This window comes from Microcaecilia unicolor, chromosome 6 (genome assembly GCF_901765095.1).
Source record: "Microcaecilia unicolor chromosome 6, aMicUni1.1, whole genome shotgun sequence".
NCBI classification, from domain to species: domain Eukaryota; kingdom Metazoa; phylum Chordata; class Amphibia; order Gymnophiona; family Siphonopidae; genus Microcaecilia; species Microcaecilia unicolor.
This window is the reverse complement of record NC_044036.1, coordinates 286,247,613-286,262,330: the sequence shown is the minus strand read 5'-3', so window position 1 is coordinate 286,262,330 and position 14,718 is coordinate 286,247,613. Positions and strand designations below refer to the sequence as shown.

Sequence of the window (14,718 nt, the reverse complement as noted above, 5' to 3'; positions counted from 1 at the left end):
ATATATGTTGAGGTTGTACTAGCACCCCAACAAAGCTCAACCCAGACCCAATACTAGAGTTTGATTTTATTGGAGGAACTATGAAAAAGTGAGTAGTTAGGAACATTTGTGGTGGAAATGTCAAAAGAGCCTTTTGGAAGGCTAAATGGAGTCAGATCCAACTATAGAGTGGGGTGGTATGGCATCTTCATTCTCTCTCAGTGATGTTATCCTTATAACTAGCCACAAAAATAGCCTTTGCAAGAGTATGAAGGGATCCTGGAGGGCTTTCAATCAATCAATAGCTTTAGATATGTGCAGAACTGAGAAAATATGAAAACATTGCTGTGGCACTGAAGGGTCACAAGCAGCAATTTGAAAACAAATGAGCTAATATTGTATGGTGAAACTGATGGATGGATGTATTGTAGTGATTGATGTTATTTAATAATTTTGCTGCTTGACCATACTCTAAGATGATAGCCTGCCCCTTTTCATGCTTGTCTTTAGTAGGTATCTGTCTCTATCTCTGTTTCCTGGGGGGGGGGGGGGGGGGGGGGCAGTATAGGTTTCAAACTGTTTAACGTACTTTAAAATGGATTAATTGTATTGACTTTGTTCTTGTACAAGACCTTGAACCAATGTTGTATTGCGGTTGCAAAGATGAATAAAACGCAAATAATTAAAAAACAAAATGGAACTAGAATAGGTGCGTTCTGAAGCTGGAGAGGGCAGGGTGCTGTACCTGGTTTGGGAAGGGCCAAACTGTTGTACTTGGGCTGAGATGGATCTTGTTCTTTAGTATAGGTGGCATTATAAGACGGACTCATGCAGCATGAGCTGTGGTGGCGGGGTGATGCGGAGAATCTTGTATTGTGCCAGGAACACTGGGAACCAGGAGAAGAAGGAGGAGATTTTACCAGACGCTGAGTGCCAAGACCTTCCTTCCCCTGAGGGACAAGAATCTTGCAATGCGCAACCCTGCCCTCCCAGGTCAGAATGATGGGGCAGACCATTTGCTGACAGCTGTGGTACCTTATGAATGTTATACCAAAAAAAGAAAAAGAAAAAAATCAATAGTGCAACTTAGATTAGAAAATATTCCTTTAGTGCAGTGGTTCTCAACCCAGTCCTCAGGACACACCCAATCAATTGGGAGTTTAGGATATCTATCATTAATATGTATGAGATACATTTATATACAATGGAGGCAGTACATGCAAATCTTTCTCCTGCATATTCATTGTGGATATTCTGAAAGTTAGACTGGCTGAGTAGTCTCGAGGACTGGGTGCACTGCAAAATTAGCCAGTCTTCAATCCACAGAGTATCTCAAGAAGAAATACATTGGCATTCCGGAATACTATTACATTACATTCATTTAATGGAAAATTTCCATAGGAAATCAGAAGTTTGATTCCTCCTAATTTAATAGCATTCCGATATGCTTCATGATGCAGACTCAGACGTCATTCTGTGTGAGAGGTGTGTGTGTGTGTGTTGGGCGGGGGGGGGGGGGGGGGGGGGGGGGTGGATTTAGATCTTGAGTACCCTTGACTGATTTCCTCCTTTCCTGTCCTGGGACCAGGTGGACAGTTACAGAGACTGGTGAGTGCTCCTTAGCTTGTGGTTATGGCATTGCCAAGCAGCAGATCGCTTGTGTACAGTTCCGAAGCGGTGTGGAAACTGAAGTGGACATAGGGCTCTGTCCAGCAGCAGAGAAGCCCCTGTCCACCATTCCCTGCATTGTCAGCAGGTGCTTCTATGGATGGGACATCAGCAAATGGACAGAGGTAGCCCATAGACCTGTATGTACTATGCATGAAGAGAACAATTTCCAAAGCATTTATGCGGGTAAACAATGATGTGTGCATGTAAATTGGCCATCTGAAACTGAGCTTTCCTGAAGTGGAGGAGTAGCTTAGTGGTTAGTGCAGTGGACTTTGAGCCTTGGGAACTGGGCTCAATTCCCACTGCAGTGTCTTGTGACTCCGGGCAAGTCACTTAACCCTCCATTGCCCCAGCTACAAACAGAAAGCTGGTATATCAAGTCCCATTCCCAATATGGTTAACAGTACATACATCATGAAACAACACATGTACTCTAGCTGTATTTAGATTAACATATTAGATGATGGCAGATAAAGACCTGTAAGGTCCATCCAGTCTGCTCAATGTTTTTTTTCTGAACAAATCCACTCACGCAACAAGCAGGTGTAAATGTCAGGGTGCTTCATACTCATAGAAATACAGGCACCAAGGGTATGCATTCATTAACGTACCTTTGTGGCCCTTTTACTAAGCTGTGGTAAGCACAAATGCGTGCTTAATATGCAGGAAAATGCATTACTATGGGGCACACTCAGGCATCTCACGATAGTTTTGGGATGTGCGCATGTTTGGAAGGTGGAGAGTAGGCATGCCCAGCATTTATTGGTAGTACAAGAGCCCTTACCGCCTAGTAAATAGGTGTCGGTGAAGACTCCTGTGCTAATGGCCACGTGCTAATTGGGAAATTAGCACGTGGCCATTAATTGAAGAAATGGAAAATGCATCTATTTTACAGCTGCGCTAAAAGTGGCCTCAGCGAATGGGGAAACCCACACAGGCCACTTTTTAGTGCAGCTTCCTAAAAGGACCCCTTGGTGCCTTCAAGAGCAATTTAATGTGTATTAGCCTAAGAACTGGTGCGCAAAAATTTATTTGAGCACATTAAAACATTTTGGGGCTCTTTTACTAGACTGCTTTAAATGCTAATGTGCGCTTAAAGCGAGAAGAATGGCCTAATGCAGGACGCAGCAAAGCATTTTGCGTTAGTTTTGCCATTTGCATACGTTAATCGCACGGTATTTATTTTTTAAAATTTTGTGGGAGAGGGTGTGTTGGGGCAGAAAATGGACGTGGATGTGCTTTAGCACATGCTGACTGAAAACCGTTGACTTAACATGGGAGCCTTTAGCACCTCCTAAATATGAAGCAGTAAGGGCTCCTGTGTTCATTTCTTTTCAGTGGCTATGTGCTAATGCTAAGAGTGCATGGCCAGAAAATGAAATCATTGAAAAAAGCTGAATTTATGGTCACGCTCAAACTCAGTGTGACTCAAACTGAAGAGTCTGAAAATCAGGTAAAAAAAAAAAAAGACAAACTGAAAATGAAACCAATTTTTTCCCTGTGCACATCCCTGGAAAGTAGTTGCAGACATTGAACCAAGGTGGGCATTTCAAAATTGCCCCCATAAACTGCAAGGGGCAACCTAAAACACCTCCTCCATCTAGTATATTTTAGGGGGATAGATGTATTTTAGTAATATTAACATTAATGAAGGGGCAATGAAATTGGCTTCCAAAATGTATTTTATATTAAAAACTGTAGTGGTATTGTTGTGATTTCCAAAACCATGAGAGTATCGATTTGTTGTTCAACCTGGAGATTATGGGCATCAGGCACTAAAATCTATGGGCAAACTGCTTAGTGCATAGAATCCTTGTATTTAAAAACCTGTAAGGATGCTTGGAAATTGCACAGGGTCTGCGATGACACAGTCGACAGGGAAAACTGAGGTGACTGGCAAGTAGAGAGGTTCATATGTGCCAACAGCTAACACATTTTGTGTTCCAATGTTAATATGTCAAATCACCCTTATCTGAGATGTTGGGTTTCTTCTTCATTACAGTGTTCAGTGTCCTGTGGACATGGGGTTCAGAGCAGACAAGATCTCTGTATAAATCTCAGGACACGGCAGCCAGTGAGCCCCATCTTCTGCATGCACTCCCCAAAGCCTTTCACAGTGCGTGGTTGCTTCACAGGCCCTTGCGAACAAGACACAGCACTGAATGGAACGTCTGTCTTGCAAGCACCACAGCTGCCAACTCCCTTCACAAGCTGGACAGCTTCACCAACAAGCAGTCATCCCAAAACACCCCACTATAGACCTCTGCTGAATCCAGATCCTGTTTCTGCAAACCAGCGCCATGACACGTCCCTTGATGATGAAGAAGGCAACGTAGATAGCAGTTACGAGTTGATTAAATAATTTATTTTTATTAAATAATGAGCTCTACAACTTGCTGGATTGGCTGTAATTCTGAATACATGTGGCTCAATCATCTCATGGTTCAATGCTCATTTTAATTCAAGCTCCTCTCCCCCATCTTCCTTCTCTATCCACACCATCCTGCGCCAACACAACTTGTTCTTATTTTTGGTTCTGCCTTACAGGTGTCTGTGGAAGGCTCTTGGTTAATGCGACTGGGGTGATCAGCACAATGGACCTGCTGGTCAAAGACTGTACCTTTTCTATAGGGCGTCCCCTGGGAGAGGTCATCACAGTTAAAGTGTTGTCCAGCTCACTCAACTGCAGCGCAGGTGAGCTCTAGTGAATGAAGGAACCTTTGAGCTCACATAGAAACATGAGGGCAGATAAAGGCCATGTGACCCATCAAGTCTGCCCATCCTCTGTAACCCCTAATTCTTCCTGTTCCTAAGCGATCCCACATGCTTATCCCACGCCTTTTTAAATTCTGGAACAGTCCTCGACTCTACAACCTCCACTGGGAGGCCATTCCACGCCTCCACCACCCTTTCTGTGAAATAGTACTTCCTTAGGTTACTCCTAAGCCTATTCCCTCTTAACTATGTCATATGCCCCCCTCATTCCAGAGCTCTCCTTCATTTGAAAAAGGCTCTCTTCCTGAACATAAATGCCCTTGAGATATTTAAACGTCTCTATCATGTCTCCTCTCTCCCTCCTCTCTTTCAGCGTATACATGTTGAGGTTCATAAGCCTGTCCCTATAATTTTTGAGTTCAAGACTGCTTACTAATTTTGTAGCCGCCCTCTGGACTGACTCCATCCTGCTTATTTCTTCCCGTAGGTGCGGTCTCCAGAACTGCACGCAGTACTCCAAATGGGGCCTCTTGTACCTTCTTGTCATTAGCACTAGATTCTTGTAATTATGTTGGTCCTGAAAAAAATGGAATTCATTGCAGGGTCCAAGCCATATGAACAGTGGATGATGTGCAGGAGCTTCTGGTCACTTCTTTGAAAGGATATAGACTAATTGGAACTGGTTCAATGAGCAGCTACTAAAATATTCAACTGTCTTCACCATAAGACACATGGGGACAGTCTTAAATATCTAAACATGTATACCCTGGATGAGAGGAGGGATAGGGGCGATAAGACAGAGACATTTAAACACCTGCAAGTTATAAATACACAGGAAGAGGGACTCTTTCAATTGAAAGAAATTCTGTTACAAAATGAGGGTGAAAGGAGGCAGACTCAGGAATAGTTAAGGAAATGCTCCTTTACAGAAAGGGTGGTGGTGCATGGAGCAGTCTCCCAGTGGAGGTAGTGGAGATGAGAACAGTATCTGAATTCAAGAAAACATAAGACAATGCAGAAGATATCTGAAGGAAAGGAAGGGATTGTAGAGTCATAGGCACCAACATTTCAAAATGACTGAGGGTGCCAAACACAACACAAAGTACCTCTCCCTGGAGACAGTGAAGGAGCTTGCTCAGCACCCACTGGCACCCAAGAGCTGGCTCCTAAGTACGGAGCTGAGCAGTTGATGTGGACGGGTGGATTGGATAGGTTGTATGATCTTTATTTAACATTATGTTCTACATTTTTTCACATGACATGTAAAAGATGATTTCTGCCTTCTGTAGAAATTGCTCCACACCATCTCTGAACATTGCCACAGGTGATAATGGGGACTGCCATTTGTCACTGCTGTCCAGAGCTTGGCGTTTTCTGTCTCACTAATCTTCCTTCACCTTTCTAGGTGAGCTGGTGCTATTTTATGGGCGGACCATGTGGCGAAAGAAATGTACAAAGCTTTCTGGGGAGACCCTGAGCTCCAGGAAAAACATTTTGATGGTGAGACAGCGGCAGTTGCTGCCAGGGAATGGGCTGGTACTGCAGTACTGGAGCAAAGCAGCTATAGACAAGTATCACCAAGGTATGTCCTCAGAGCCTGGTATTACTTGGATACTGTAAGAGGGGAGGAGCAGTAATTCTGAATCGCATTGGGGTTGTGGGGCAAAAGCAGACAAACTAGAGAGGAACGACACTGCTGCATAGACAGATAGCGGAGTAATGTGTGTGAATGCAGGGCAGATGAGGATTGTAATTTTGTGTGTGTTTGTACAGACATGGGAGAGTGTTTATATGCGTGTGTGTGTTTGTGTATGTGCATTAGGGTTACCATATGTCCGGATTTACCAGGACATGTCCTCTTTTTGAGGACATGTCCGGGCAACTGGGCGGGTTTTGCCAATCTGCCCGTTTGTCTGGATTTCTGGACAAACGAGCAGATTGCTAGCCTCCCCTCCCCTTACTTACTACTGTCCTGATGGTCTAGTGACCTCTTCCGCAGTGGTGCACTATATACAGTGGTGGAAATAAGTATTTGATCCCTTGCTGATTTTGTAAGTTTGCCCACTGACAAAGACATGAGCAGCCCATAATTGAAGGGTAGGTTATTGGTAACAGTGAGAGATAGCACATCACAAATTAAATCCGGAAAATCACATTGTGGAAAGTATATGAATTTATTTGCATTCTGCAGAGGGAAATAAGTATTTGATCCCCCACCAACCAGTAAGAGATCTGGCCCCTACAGACCAGGTAGATGCTCCAAATCAACTCGTTACCTGCATGACAGACAGCTGTCGGCAATGGTCACCTGTATGAAAGACACCTGTCCACAGACTCAGTGAATCAGTCAGACTCTAACCTCTACAAAATGGCCAAGAGCAAGGAGCTGTCTAAGGATGTCAGGGACAAGATCATACACCTGCACAAGGCTGGAATGGGCTACAAAACCATCAGTAAGACGCTGGGCGAGAAGGAGACAACTGTTGGTGCCATAGTAAGAAAATGGAAGAAGTACAAAATGACTGTCAATCGACAAAGATCTGGGGCTCCACGCAAAATCTCACCTCGTGGGGTATCCTTGATCATGAGGAAGGTTAGAAATCAGCCTACAACTACAAGGGGGGAACTTGTCAATGATCTCAAGGCAGCTGGGACCACTGTCACCACGAAAACCATTGGTAACACATTACGACATAACGGATTGCAATCCTGCAGTGCCCGCAAGGTCCCCCTGCTCCGGAAGGCACATGTGACGGCCCGTCTGAAGTTTGCCAGTGAACACCTGGATGATGCCGAGAGTGATTGGGAGAAGGTGCTGTGGTCAGATGAGACAAAAATTGAGCTCTTTGGCATGAACTCAACTCGCCGTGTTTGGAGGAAGAGAAATGCTGCCTATGACCCAAAGAACACCGTCCCCACTGTCAAGCATGGAGGTGGAAATGTTATGTTTTGGGGGTGTTTCTCTGCTAAGGGCACAGGACTACTTCACCGCATCAATGGGAGAATGGATGGGGCCATGTACCGTACAATTCTGAGTGACAACCTCCTTCCCTCCGCCAGGGCCTTAAAAATGGGTCGTGGCTGGGTCTTCCAGCACGACAATGACCCAAAACATACAGCCAAGGCAACAAAGGAGTGGCTCAGGAAGAAGCACATTAGGGTCATGGAGTGGCCTAGCCAGTCACCAGACCTTAATCCCATTGAAAACTTATGGAGGGAGCTGAAGCTGCGAGTTGCCAAGCGACAGCCCAGAACTCTTAATGATTTAGAGATGATCTGCAAAGAGGAGTGGACCAAAATTCCTCCTGACATGTGTGCAAACCTCATCATCAACTACAGAAGACGTCTGACCGCTGTGCTTGCCAACAAGGGTTTTGCCACCAAGTATTAGGTCTTGTTTGCCAGAGGGATTAAATACTTATTTCCCTCTGCAGAATGCAAATAAATTCATATACTTTCCACAATGTGATTTTCCGGATTTAATTTGTGATGTGCTATCTCTCACTGTTACCAATAACCTACCCTTCAATTATGGGCTGCTCATGTCTTTGTCAGTGGGCAAACTTACAGAATCAGCAAGGGATCAAATACTTATTTCCACCACTGTATATATATATATATATATATATATATATATGTATGTATATATATATATTGAAGTGCTTACCCCACCCAGAAATTCCACAACAATAAATTTTAATGGTGCCCAGGCCCCAGCTAGTTTAATTTTTAAAAAATTACACTATGTTAAAATTATGATGTAAAACAAAAGCATTTAAAAATGTATTACCTGCAGTGCTGGGCTGGGCTGGCAGCTGCTTGGAACTCGTCTCGAAGAACTTTTCCCACGTTTCCAGGGCCAGGCTCACACTAGCTCAGTGCTCAACCCTGTAAGCGACATCGAGCACTGTGTGCAGCTATTGTTTAGCCTGTCCTGATGCCAAGAGCGAGCGGAGCAAGAGCGAGACTGAGCTGAGGCTGAGCACGCCGCCATGCACAGCCACGTCATACCATGTAGGATGGAACAATGAGCATCGCGACACAACCTGCATTTCAGTGCCGCTGCCGCTGCCACTGCGTGCTGTGCCGACCCGAATCTGCCTCTCTGCAAGCCCGAAAGGTAGTTGGGCTGGACTCTGGAGATCAGCTGAGTGGGTGCCGTCTGCCGCGATGACTCACACAGTGGAAAAAGGCTGCTGCAGTGGGTGCGCTTGGGTGGGCAGGCCTGAGCCAAGATTAGATGGGCCTGGGCCCACCCGTAGCTACGCCCCTGCTCTTCCGCCTTTGGGGCATGAAAGAACCCCCTCTTTCCTGCCCGGAGGGCTGCCCTGCATGCATCCTTCCTGTTGCTGATCTCGGCGCCGATTCAGAATGGCCAACGAGAGTTGAAGTGACCTTGCGAGACTTCAACTCTCGGTGGCAATTTTGAATCAGCGCTGAAATCAACAGGAAGGATGCATGCAGGGCAGCAATCCAGGCGGGAAGAAAGAGGGGGCTCTTTCCTGCCCCGAAGAGGTCACTAGACCACCAGGGCAGTAATAAGGTAAGGGGAGGGGGGTGACGGGGAGAGGGGGTGACGGGGTATGTGACAGGGGGAGGGGAAATGTGACAGGGGGCGGAGCGATGGCGTGAAAGGGGCGGGGTGGGTGTGAAATGGGCCAGGGCGGGGTGTGTGGTGGGGGCAGGGCATGTGTCCTCCTTTTTGGGGGACAAAATATGGTAACCCTAATGTGCATATGTACAGGGGTGGGAGAGTGTTCCTCTGTGTGTGTGTCTATATGTGGGGATAGTAGAGTTTGTTTCTGTGTGTGTATGTGTGTGAGTGTGAGGGGGTGAGTGTGCCTCTGTATGTGTGTGTATATGAGTATTTGGAAGTAGTGGAGTGTGTTTCTATGTGTGTGTGTGTGAGAGAGTGTGTGCCTCTGTGTGTGTATATCAGTATGTGGGGGTAGTGGAGCATGTTTCTTTGTGTGTGTGTGTGTGTGTGTGTGTGTGTGAGTGCGCGCCTCTCTATATGTATAGATGAGTGGTGGAGTGTGTTTCAGTGTCTGTGCATTGAGATAGAGAGGGAGAGAGAGAGAGAGAGATAGGGGAAGTGGGGTTTGAGGTTTTCTTGCACATTTCCTGGTGCTTTGCTTTGTGTGTAGATTGTGATGTGCAGCTGTTCAGACTCCATGGGATGATAGTGAACCCTATCTGGTCTCAGGATTCAGACAGCTCCTTGACTTGCCGAATCTTTATTGACGTGGCTCCTAAGTATCATATCAACATCCATGCCCTGTACATGGATCTGCAAACAGAGGTCAACCAAACTCAACCCAATTATATTCTGGTGAGTGGGTGGAAAGTGGGATCCAAGGAATGCTCTGATATGTGGGAGGCTGAAAGCTAAATGCTATGCTCAGAGAGGGAATTTAATGTGTGCAGTACAGCCTGAGCTGGAGGGCTTCAAGGGGAAATTTTAAGTGTAAGCAACCAGAGGGCATGCACTCAGAATGATGAGTACAGAGTCTGCCTGCCTCTGTCATCTTTCAGCTTTCAGTCATTCAACCTGTTGTTTCCATCATTCTTCCTATCTGTTTCATACTTTTTCTTAGATTTTGAACTCTCTTTCTATTTAGTTTTGTACCCACCTTTCTAGTCACAAACACTAAAAAATGGCATTTAAATGCCACTTGAACTTCTGCTAGAGTTGTATAAATTAGGCTTCTAAGACCTTTCAGTGGCTACAGGAATGCAACTCTTATGAGCTCCTGCAGGAAAGCGACTGCAGACATGAGGCCCCTGTTGGTTCCTGCAGGTATGGGGTCCCTGGTAGCTTCTACAGGCCCCTGTTGGTTCCTGCAGGTCTGGGGTCACTGTTAGCTTCTACAGGCCCCTTCCTGCAGGTGTAAGATCCCTGGTGGCTCCTACAGGCCCCTGTTGGTTTCTGCAGGTGTGGGATCCCTAGTGGCTCCTACAGGAAAGTGACTGTAAGGGTGGGGCCCTTGTGGGCTCTTGAAGGAAAATAACTACTAACACTTATCATTTCTATAGCACTAAAATAGGTGCATGTAGTGCTGTGCACACATAATTTATTTATTGGGATTTATTAACTACCTTTATGAAGAGATTCACCCACATAACAACATTATATGCAGGTACTTTCTCTGTCCCTAGTGGGCTCACAATCTAAGTTTTGTACCTGGGGCAATAGAGGGTTAAATGACTTGCCCAGAGTCACAAGGAGCTGCAGTAGGGCTTGAACTTGGTTTGCCAGGATCTCAGCCCACTACACTAAGCATTAGGCCATTCCTCCACTCCAGTGACTGTAGGTATGAGGTTCCTGTGGCTCCTACTCGCTCATAACATTGATAAAAGTGCTGTAAATGGTCTTACACATTGTTTGTAAAAGTGAGCTAAAATTCCAAATTATTTATTTTAACTAAAATGCTTAAAGAGTGGATTTCTCTTACAGGATCGTTCTTTCCCTCATTTCTTCTTCATCATTTGTAATTAGTTTTATGTCTGTGATGTTTGCAACCTGGACAAGAAATATACAATGCATTTTCCAAAGTTGGGGTTGTGATGTGGGAAAATGCCTGGTGATGGGGGTGATAGTGAAGTGAGAAGATGTCTGGTGATGGAGGGGATGATGGCATGGACAGACCACTCACACTATGACATGCACCCTCTCATTCCACCTCATTGTGTTCTTTTCCCATCAGATACGTGACATGCGTACCTTAAAAACCACTGCCTTTCATGGGAACAATTTATTCTACTGGGAAGCAACAGGAAGCCGGGCAGAGCTGGAGTTTCATGGAGATTTCTCGCAAGATCGCATTAGTTTCAGGGCTCAGTACTGGGTCACCAAGCCCAGGAACAATGCTCAGCTGGGGTGATGTTCCTTAGGCTCAACTGTGGAAAGTTCTATGTGACACAGTTCACGCTGCCTGGTGAAAGAGTATTCCACTCACAGTCCTTTCACTGCCAGCTCACCAAGCAGAAGTTACACATAATCCATTGGTGACACCATGTGGCCATTCCTACTCTGTGCAGCTTGTAAGGCCAACTGTAGCCATCCACTTGGGCCTGAGACTGAACGTTACGAAGAGCCTGCTGAGTAATATAATAATTTTTCAGAAACAGAGGCACAGCCACCTCTAGAATGAAAGGGAGTACAACATATTTCTGCGCATGGACAAATGGGAGAGAGCAGGAGCAATATTGCCATTACAACTGTTAGGACTGTTATTATATGATATTTACACAGTGTCTAAAGCAAGGCCCTTTACAACAAATCACAGTTCGTAGCCCAGAAAGCTGCTTACAATCTAACGCTAGGGTTTACTAAGCTGCTAGCGCTGCTGACTGTGCGCTAGTGCCGACACAGCCCGTTCACTTTGAACGGACTGTGTCGGCAATGCCGCGCGGAAGCTGCTAGCGCAGCTTAGTAAGCAGACCCCTAAGTGTGTACCAAAAGCAGTGTGAGATAGAGTGACTTTTCAAGATCACAGCAAGTGTTAGCGGTAAGCCTAGGATCTGAACTTAGGTCCACTGGTCCCCACACTATTACCGTAATCTCTAGAACACCCATTTGAGAATTTTGGATTTGAAAAAAAGTCTACTATGGGCTGTGGGGGTAGGGGTAACACCCTTTTCTGGTCACATATATTCCCTCCCCTCAAAGTCCTGTGCATCACCTCTGTTACAACAGATTGTAGCTGTATTGTTAGAAACTCTTAGTTTTGGTGAGATGGATCATCTCTAGAAAGAGTGAATCCATTGTTTAAATGTTCTTCTTCTTCATTGGCATCTGTGCAGGGCTGAGAAAGTGCTGGATGCCAGGAATAATCTAACAGAACAGGTAGTGCAAACCGGTTCTGTGACAGGCATAGAGGACAGTGGTAGAAGGTATGAAGCTTTGCATAATGTAAGCAATCTACCTTCACTCAGTCCCTTGAGACTATGACATAGTGAAATTACAGGCCACAGGGTAACTGGTTGGAAGCAGCGGGCTATAACTCCTACAAAATTACAAGACCTAGATGGCCAGCAGTTCAAGGAACAGCCTCGCAAGATTTGATCACTACTTGCATTAATGTAAAGGTTTATGGAAGGGTGGAGGTACAAGGGACCAGTGTTAGATATGCTAGGGCCAGGGCAGAAATTTAGGAGAGGCTGCCCAAAGCCCACCAGCAAGTTCTATCTCCTTCAGTGTTAGGAAGGCTTAGGAATTATCACATAGGGACACATCAAAATTGATCCCCTCTATCACTGGCCCTGGAGGTAGGAAGCTGGATGATGGTTCAGGAATGGGATGGTAGAGAAACCAAAGAGGAAGACCACAAAAACTGACTTGGATGAAAAGTGAGTCCTATAAGTGGTCAAGCTTCTATATCCTCCTAGTGTAGACAGGAATAACTGGGCATTGTAAATGGGTGAATTGGTCTGTATCTTCCCTTGTCTACTCTATTACTGTCTTACTGTGTGGCGAAGGTGGGGGCTGAGTTCCTGAACAACCCATAGAAGCAGCTGACTTTATTGTAAGAAACCTCCCAGCTTTCTGGATCTAAGATAACATGAAATCAGCTATCCAAGATGCTGGCTTTCTGCTCATGGATTTTGGCACAGACAGAATTTGCAAGAACACATAATCAGTCCTGGCATTTATAATGAGCTGTAGTGATATTTTCTTAAAATTCTTTCCATGTTTTCCTCTATTAGTCTGTTTTGTACCACTCAAAAAGTCTTTTCAACAAATACAAATACTGAATAATTTTACAGTACCAGCACAGTCCTAAATATTGCAAGTGTCTTTATTCCATTTGTTGCATATTTTGCCAATAGGCTCAAGGTAGAATACATAAAATCATTCATAAAATACAAATCCATAGGCAACTTCAAGTGCTCACAGAGAGTGACACAGTTTGTATACAAACATAATCAGAGAAGCACACCAGATGTATTTATCTAATAAAAATGTGACAATTGTGTAGCTGTAACTGTGTAGTCACTGAAATTATTGAAAGACCAACAAAATGTATATAAAAACCATGACCATTACAAAAGTCAACAATTAGAAATATGTTTAAAATAAATGGAACCTGTTTTTGGTGAGTTGTTAGAGAAATGCAGCTATGCTCAGCTAGGTGATGTGTCAGTCATGATACCTTCCATTCCCTCATTCTTTTGCTTTTCACATCCTGACTAGACTATTGCAATGCAGGGCCACTGAGAGGGGGGATAGGGGGCAAGATTCCCCCATGCCTAGCCTCCAAGGGGGCCTAGCACCAGCATCCCAGGTGAGATCCAGCGTCTTTCCCATCCTTCCAACCTCCCCCCCACCCACCATCCTCTACTTGCCTGGAGTCATTGAAAGGCAGGCAGCAGCGATCAACAGAGACTTCTCTGCCAGCCATGGATCCTTCTTTCCACTGCATCCCACCTCTGCTGTAACAGGAAGTTACTTCACAGGAGGTGGGATGCGACAGGAAGAAGGACCCGTCACTGTCAGAGTAGTCTCTCTTGATTGCTGTTGCCTGCCAAGGACTCTAGGCAAGTAGAGGACCAGGGGGGGAGGAGCTGGGGCAGCAGGGCCCTTAACATTTTTTGCGCCGGGCCTGGCTTTCTCCCACTATTCAGTGCTTATATGTATAATCTATAGGTATACTTCCTCATTCCTTATAGGTTGCTTACATTTACACACTGATTGTGTGTGCAAATGTATAGAATTTTGCCATCCATGCAGGTAATGTACACTTTTACGTGTAAATCAAAACTGATCGGTATTCTGTAATTACACACTCAAATGGCATGGCACACAACTGTTTGAGGTGCGTTCACAGGGGAGGAGCTTGGGCAACATACAGAGTAGTGTTACCTGCACATGTAACTGTTGTATTTAGGTAATGAATCAAGAAGACAATCGGTCTACAATATCCACCATGGAACAAAGAAAAGAAGCAGACCTTGTTGAAGAAAATACAGTCTTTAATGAATAGTATTGATGTTCCCAGGGTTCACAAACAGATGCCTGATGTGGCCATGTTTTGCCAAGGGTACAGGCTGCGTCAGGGGCATTAGGAACCAGTTGGTGCAAACCTAACAACTCTATCAATACTGGTCAAAATGTGTCTTCCTGGATCCATTTGAAACAGTAAAAACGGACCCTGATGCAAAAGAATTAAGAGAAGAAAGAGGAAAGCAGAAACCAGAGACTGGGACCAACATGATTAGAAAAATAAAATGACCAGACATCAAAAGGTAGAAAAAAATAATTGTACCTTCTATTATGTGATTAAAATATGTCAGATTTGGAATATGCATCTTCCAGAGTATGTGTTAGACATGACTGGGTCCAGATCAGAA

At 44.9% G+C, this 14,718-nt stretch overlaps 1 protein-coding gene across 3 annotated transcripts in view; it reads left to right on the top strand.

Annotated features, from left to right (window-relative positions):
* The window catches only part of ADAMTS13 (ADAM metallopeptidase with thrombospondin type 1 motif 13), a 57,002-nt gene extending 43,595 nt beyond the window's left edge, over positions 1 to 13,407 (top strand). For 2 of the 3 annotated variants that reach the window (XM_030207709.1, XM_030207707.1), the window contains 7 exons: positions 787 to 972; positions 1,568 to 1,772; positions 3,653 to 3,992; positions 4,198 to 4,344; positions 5,771 to 5,947; positions 9,513 to 9,697; positions 11,073 to 13,407. In XM_030207709.1, coding sequence (XP_030063569.1) covers positions 787 to 972; positions 1,568 to 1,772; positions 3,653 to 3,992; positions 4,198 to 4,344; positions 5,771 to 5,947; positions 9,513 to 9,697; positions 11,073 to 11,249 — 1,417 coding nt within the window. In that variant the 3' untranslated portion in view covers positions 11,250 to 13,407. The remainder of the gene's footprint in view (positions 1 to 786; positions 973 to 1,567; positions 1,773 to 3,652; positions 3,993 to 4,197; positions 4,345 to 5,770; positions 5,948 to 9,512; positions 9,698 to 11,072) is intronic. The other variant, XM_030207708.1, reaches the window with a different exon arrangement.
* Positions 13,408 to 14,718: the final 1,311 nt, after the last annotated feature.